Source organism: Chelonoidis abingdonii, chromosome 2, assembly GCF_003597395.2.
Source record: "Chelonoidis abingdonii isolate Lonesome George chromosome 2, CheloAbing_2.0, whole genome shotgun sequence".
In the NCBI taxonomy this organism is placed as follows: domain Eukaryota; kingdom Metazoa; phylum Chordata; order Testudines; family Testudinidae; genus Chelonoidis; species Chelonoidis abingdonii.
This window is the reverse complement of record NC_133770.1, coordinates 123,476,566-123,481,608: the sequence shown is the minus strand read 5'-3', so window position 1 is coordinate 123,481,608 and position 5,043 is coordinate 123,476,566. Positions and strand designations below refer to the sequence as shown.

At 46.8% G+C, this 5,043-nt stretch overlaps 1 protein-coding gene across 1 annotated transcript in view; it reads left to right on the top strand.

Annotated features, from left to right (window-relative positions):
* Window positions 1-1,013: 1,013 nt before the first annotated feature.
* The window catches only part of TMEFF1 (transmembrane protein with EGF like and two follistatin like domains 1), a 246,248-nt gene continuing 242,218 nt past the window's right edge, over window positions 1,014-5,043 (top strand). The window contains exon 1 of the mRNA XM_032774982.2: window positions 1,014-1,257. Coding sequence (XP_032630873.2) covers window positions 1,014-1,257 — 244 coding nt within the window. The remainder of the gene's footprint in view (window positions 1,258-5,043) is intronic.

The window sequence follows — 5,043 nt, the reverse complement described above, 5'->3', positions numbered from 1 at the left end:
ACTAGTCCCTTTCCTTTCAAGGAGCAGTTCTGTCCCAGCCACTCCAAGTGCCTCCAGGAGAAGCTGCTTTTGAGAGAAGTGACCAGAAGCACCTTGCGAGTAGTCACCGCATTTCCCCCAGCTGGACTGATTGGGATTTGGGAATTGCTCCAGTCTCACGTGCCGGGCTGAGGTGCAGTAAAAATTACAAACAAAGCGTCCAGTTAATCAGCAACAATTCCAGTGGGCTGTGGGCTCCCCTCCTCAGCCTCCCGCAGCCCAGCCTTGCCGAGGGTACCAAAGCACCCCGCAGGGGGGGTGTGACAGTGGGACTCGCCATGGGGATTGAGCACAGAGAGCGCTGCACAGTTCACCCCACACCACTGTCACTTTGCGCGCAGCTAGGGCCCCGCTCCTCCGCCCCGGTGTGTGCGCGCTGCCCAGCGGGGGGGAGGGGGTGCTGCTGCCCATCAGCTTGTGGCCTTACTGGTGCAGGCTGCTGCTGCAGCCGCCCCTCACCGTGGCTTCACTGGGGGAGGCGGAGGAGGCTGCTGCTCATCACCCAAGTGGGGAGGCTGCTGCCCTTTGCCCAGCGTGGGGCGGGAGCGGTGCCTGTGGGCGGGGGTAGGCGAGGTACCACCGCGCCCACTAGGGTTCCTAGGACAAGCCCCAGCTCCTCAGGACGAAGCCCCCTCGCCTCCCCCGTGGGTGTGGGGGGGGGGGCTGCCATCACGTGTGCGTTCTCCCCTCCTCCCTCCGCAGCGGCAGCCGCCTCAGCCCCGCTCCCTTTGTTGTAGCCGGAGCGTTGGCAGCGGCGCTGGTGGGCGCCGCGCACAAAGGAGCGAGCGGGCGGCCGGGGAGCGCAGCCGCTGCCCAGGGAGCGCAGGCCTCCGGGGAGCCGGAGGCGCGCGGGGGCGGCGCCGGCCGGCGGCGCCGGGTCCTTCTGGCGGTCCCGGCGCGATGCTGAGGCTGGCTCCGGCCCGGCGGAGAAGGGCACGGTCCCTGCAGGGCAGCGCTGCGCGCCGGCTCGATTGATGCTCTGGGCCTGCCTCCCAGCAGCCGCCGCCGCCATCCCGCTGCCGCTCCGCGCCCGCCCCCGCCAATGGTGGCGGAGAGCCCGCCGCCGCCCGCCGCTGCCGGGACCCCCCCGGGCGTGGTGCTACATCCCGGTGATCCTGGCGTTCGCCCTCGCCGCCCTGCCCGCCGGCCGCGCGTCCAACCTGCTGCCCGGCGGCGAGTGCCAGGGCGGCGGCAAGGGGAAAGGCACCAACTGCTCAGGTAATGCCCCCCCGCGGCGCGGCCCCGGGCACACACACGTGCAGGGCTGGGGCTGGGAGGGAGCTTGTGCCCGAGGCGGGCCTGCCTGTGCCCATCGTGTTTACACGGCAGCGTGGAGCCGGGGTGGTAACCGGGCTGCGCGCTGCCACTTCCTCGCTCCTGCCCTACGTGCTGCCGAAAACAAAGAGCCCGGGCTCCGGTTCAGGCTGTCCGGGGCTTGGTTCCAGATGCGATTTGCTGATAACCTGAAAAGGAGGAGGAATGTTCTCCTCCATCGGACGAAATAGGCTTCCTTGGAGAAAGAAAGGAGTTTGCTGATATGTGGACCTTTTGATTTCTTTCTGTCTGTTGGCTGTGGGTATCGGCAGGTGCATGTCAATCGGACTGGATAATGAAATCGCACCCCATCCCCATCTTAACCTCTAATCTTTTATTCCACTTCCTCGGTCCTGTTTTAAAAAGGGGGAGGAAGGGGGTAAAGCGCAGGGGTGCCCACGTGACTGTAACCTATTAAAACAGTCACACTGAATATTCTTATATCCGCTTCTCTGTATTTATAAATCCAGTCCAAATACAGAGCCCCTGTCCACTTCAGCTGGTTGCTATGTACGTTCATTGTTGCTCTGATGATTGTTGTGGATGGTCTACTGTATCTACAGAAAGCATTTCCAGGTTGTTCTTTATTTGAGCCATGGTAGATGAATACTTTTCGACATCTGCCCATGCTAAGCATATATGTGCACTATCATTTTAAAGTATAACATAAATCGTTTTTCAGTTTAGGTGGATTTATGAGTATAAGGGATCGCTATTTTCATAATTCTTTAGGAACATTGAACAATGGAACATTCTTTAAAGTAGAAGAAAGTAGCAATATCGATGTTATAATTGGTTATGGATACTTTGAAATGTTTGTCTTCCTCAATAATATTTTAATAAAATAATTTTAGTTTTTCCTTATTAAAATTAGCTGTATGTATTGAACTTCCTTTAAAATCTCAGATTAATTACACTAGAATGATCACTAGTAGAAGTGTTGCAAAGTGGTTGTCCAAGATGATGAACATTTCCTGTGAGATGCTAAGTGTCCTCTATTCCCATTGTTTTTGATGAGAGTTGAAGGCAATTTGTACTTTGGAGGTGGTTATCTGCACTTTCTAGGACGGGGTCCATATGCAGTAACAGTTTTGAAATAATTTCAGCAACAATTTCCCTTTTAGTATATGACATTTAAATTTTATAATGTTGGCTAATGCTGCTAATGTTGGCTATTTACAACCTAGCAAACCATGTCAAAATATTTGTGCAATATATTAAATCTCATCACTGCTTGCTTGTTCTTAATTTTAGCTTGTCTTGACATCTAATATGCTGCTGTGTTGTACCAGAGTACTACTTTTCTATTCCTGCTTGACTTTTTGTATTCTATTTGCATGAATGTGATGGTTATTTTTAAAGAAAGGTTAATAGGTTACTGTGTTACTGGCATTAGTGGCTTACCCAACAGAGGCATGTGGGTCATTAGACCACAGCATATGCATAAATCAATGAGATTAACTATGAATGCTCAGTGAAGTATTTGAGGAAGTTGCTAAGGCAATGTGGGAAACATGTATATTATTATTCTACATAAATGATCCTTTGAGTAGCATTTTTAAAATCAGAAACTGACAGAAAACTATGTGCTGTCTCAAAGCTATTCAAAATGATACAATTCTAGTTTAGAACAGGCAGAGGTCGTTCTAATACCATATAAGTATATGTGGCATGTTCTGATTTTTAGCATAACTTTAAAAGATGAAAGAATTGTTTTTGTTTAAAAAATCTATTAATTCAGTTTTGCTGTGTTAACCATACTGTGAGGGACTATGGGAGAATATTAACAGAAACTCACTGGGACAAATTTTCCTCCTATGTAAATCTGTGTAACTCTCTTAACTTTTAGTGGATAAGCTTCTCCTAGCATAAGACGAGCTTACTGCAAATTTACATATAATGGTCCACATCTCCAGCTGGCATAAATTGATATAGCTCCATTCATAGTGGAGGTTCATTATATTTACTATCTGGTATCACTTTATTAACCAAAAAATAAGGTAAAACATTGAGAATTCTTCTTCAAATCTATAGAGCTTTATAGATTGCTTTTGTATCTATCTATATTTGGAAGAAACAGAATGGATAGCTCTTGTATTATTATTTCTCTCAGCCTCATGCTGACATCAGACCATATCCGTAGCTCTGGAGCAGTTTCTTAAACTTTTTGACCAGATGCTGCTATTTCAGCATCTTATCACCTGCAGATAAAGCATCTTCCTGTGAAATCTTTGCTAGTCCTACTGTATATCTGGAATTAACTGTTGTGAAGTGCTGAACTCCTCTTCCTCACCCCTTGAGTATTCTGTTCATGAAATTGTCCATAATACATATGTACCGTGCAAAAGCTTATTAAAAGAATGCAGGGTTGCAAAGTGAAGCACACAAAAGTTAGGAAACATCAAAATTAAGGTAGTTTGTGAAACCTTGTTTCCTCTTAATTCTAAATTTTTAATTCTTTCCTTTCTTCATATGCATTATAGCAGTGGTTCTCATCCAAGAGAATGCAGAAGTCTTCCAGGGGGTACATCAACTCATCTAGATATTTGCCTAGATTTACAACAGGCTACATAAAAAAAGCACTAGCAAAGTCAGTACAAACTAAAATTTCATACACACAAAATGAGAAAGTAAGCAATTTTTCTGTAATAGTGTACTGTGACATTTTTATGTTTTTATGTTTGATTTTGTAAGCAAGTAGTTTTTAACTGAGGTGAAATTTGGGATATGTAAGACAAATCAGGCTCCTGAAAGGGGTACAGTAGTCTGGAAAGATTGAGAACCACTGCATTACAGTAACGTCTTTAGTTATGTGGTAACATAGTCCCATCATCACTGGCTCTGAAAGGGTTATATAGGCCCTGACGATAATATTTTTTTGTTTTAAAATGATGTCTTGCTTTTACAGTTTCCAGTCATCTGTGAATCACAGTGCTTTGTTAAGATAGGAATGCAAAAGTAGCCTCATTTTGCAGCTGGCATAGCCAAACACAGACATTTAGCGTATTATTTTGGAGAGTCAGTGTGGGTAAGAGAATGGTATTTGGGACTGCTATATTAGAGACTGATTTTATTCCTGACTCTGCCTGTAGTGACCTTGCAACATCTTTGGTCTCCTATCTGTAAAATGGGGAAAATGATACTTGCCTCTTTCCTCAGCTTGTTATACAGTTTGAGATCTTATCTCTAGTAATGGTCAGAAAGTACAGAGAATTATTAAGCCCAGTCAGTGGAAGAAATATATCTAGAATTGAGAGCTTACTGGCTCCCAACTTATTAGTGTTTCCCGTAGGTAAAAAGCTGTTTTGATGCCCAAAGCAGCATCAGTATTATAATCAAAATGATTCAAGAGGCCCACTGGCATCTAGGGGTATCTGCAGCAAGGCAGTTCACATTTGGAAGTGAAATGATTAACTGTTTTACAAACTATCACACATGTGCAAAAGGTGATTTTCCATGGTTTGTGACTCAGTCAAATCTCTGGTAAATTTTCAAATGGACAGTGAGAGATCTCTCTCTGCCTACTGTGACAGACCCAAACCAGTAGGGTACAGGAGTCTGGTCCTATTGGCATCCAGCGGGGGTGGGCGGGCAAAGCCCGCCCACTTCTAAAGGACCTCCCCCCAGCCTAAGGGGAGGACCCACAGGTCTGGGACACCAAGTAAGTACGTGGGACAACTAATGAAAAAA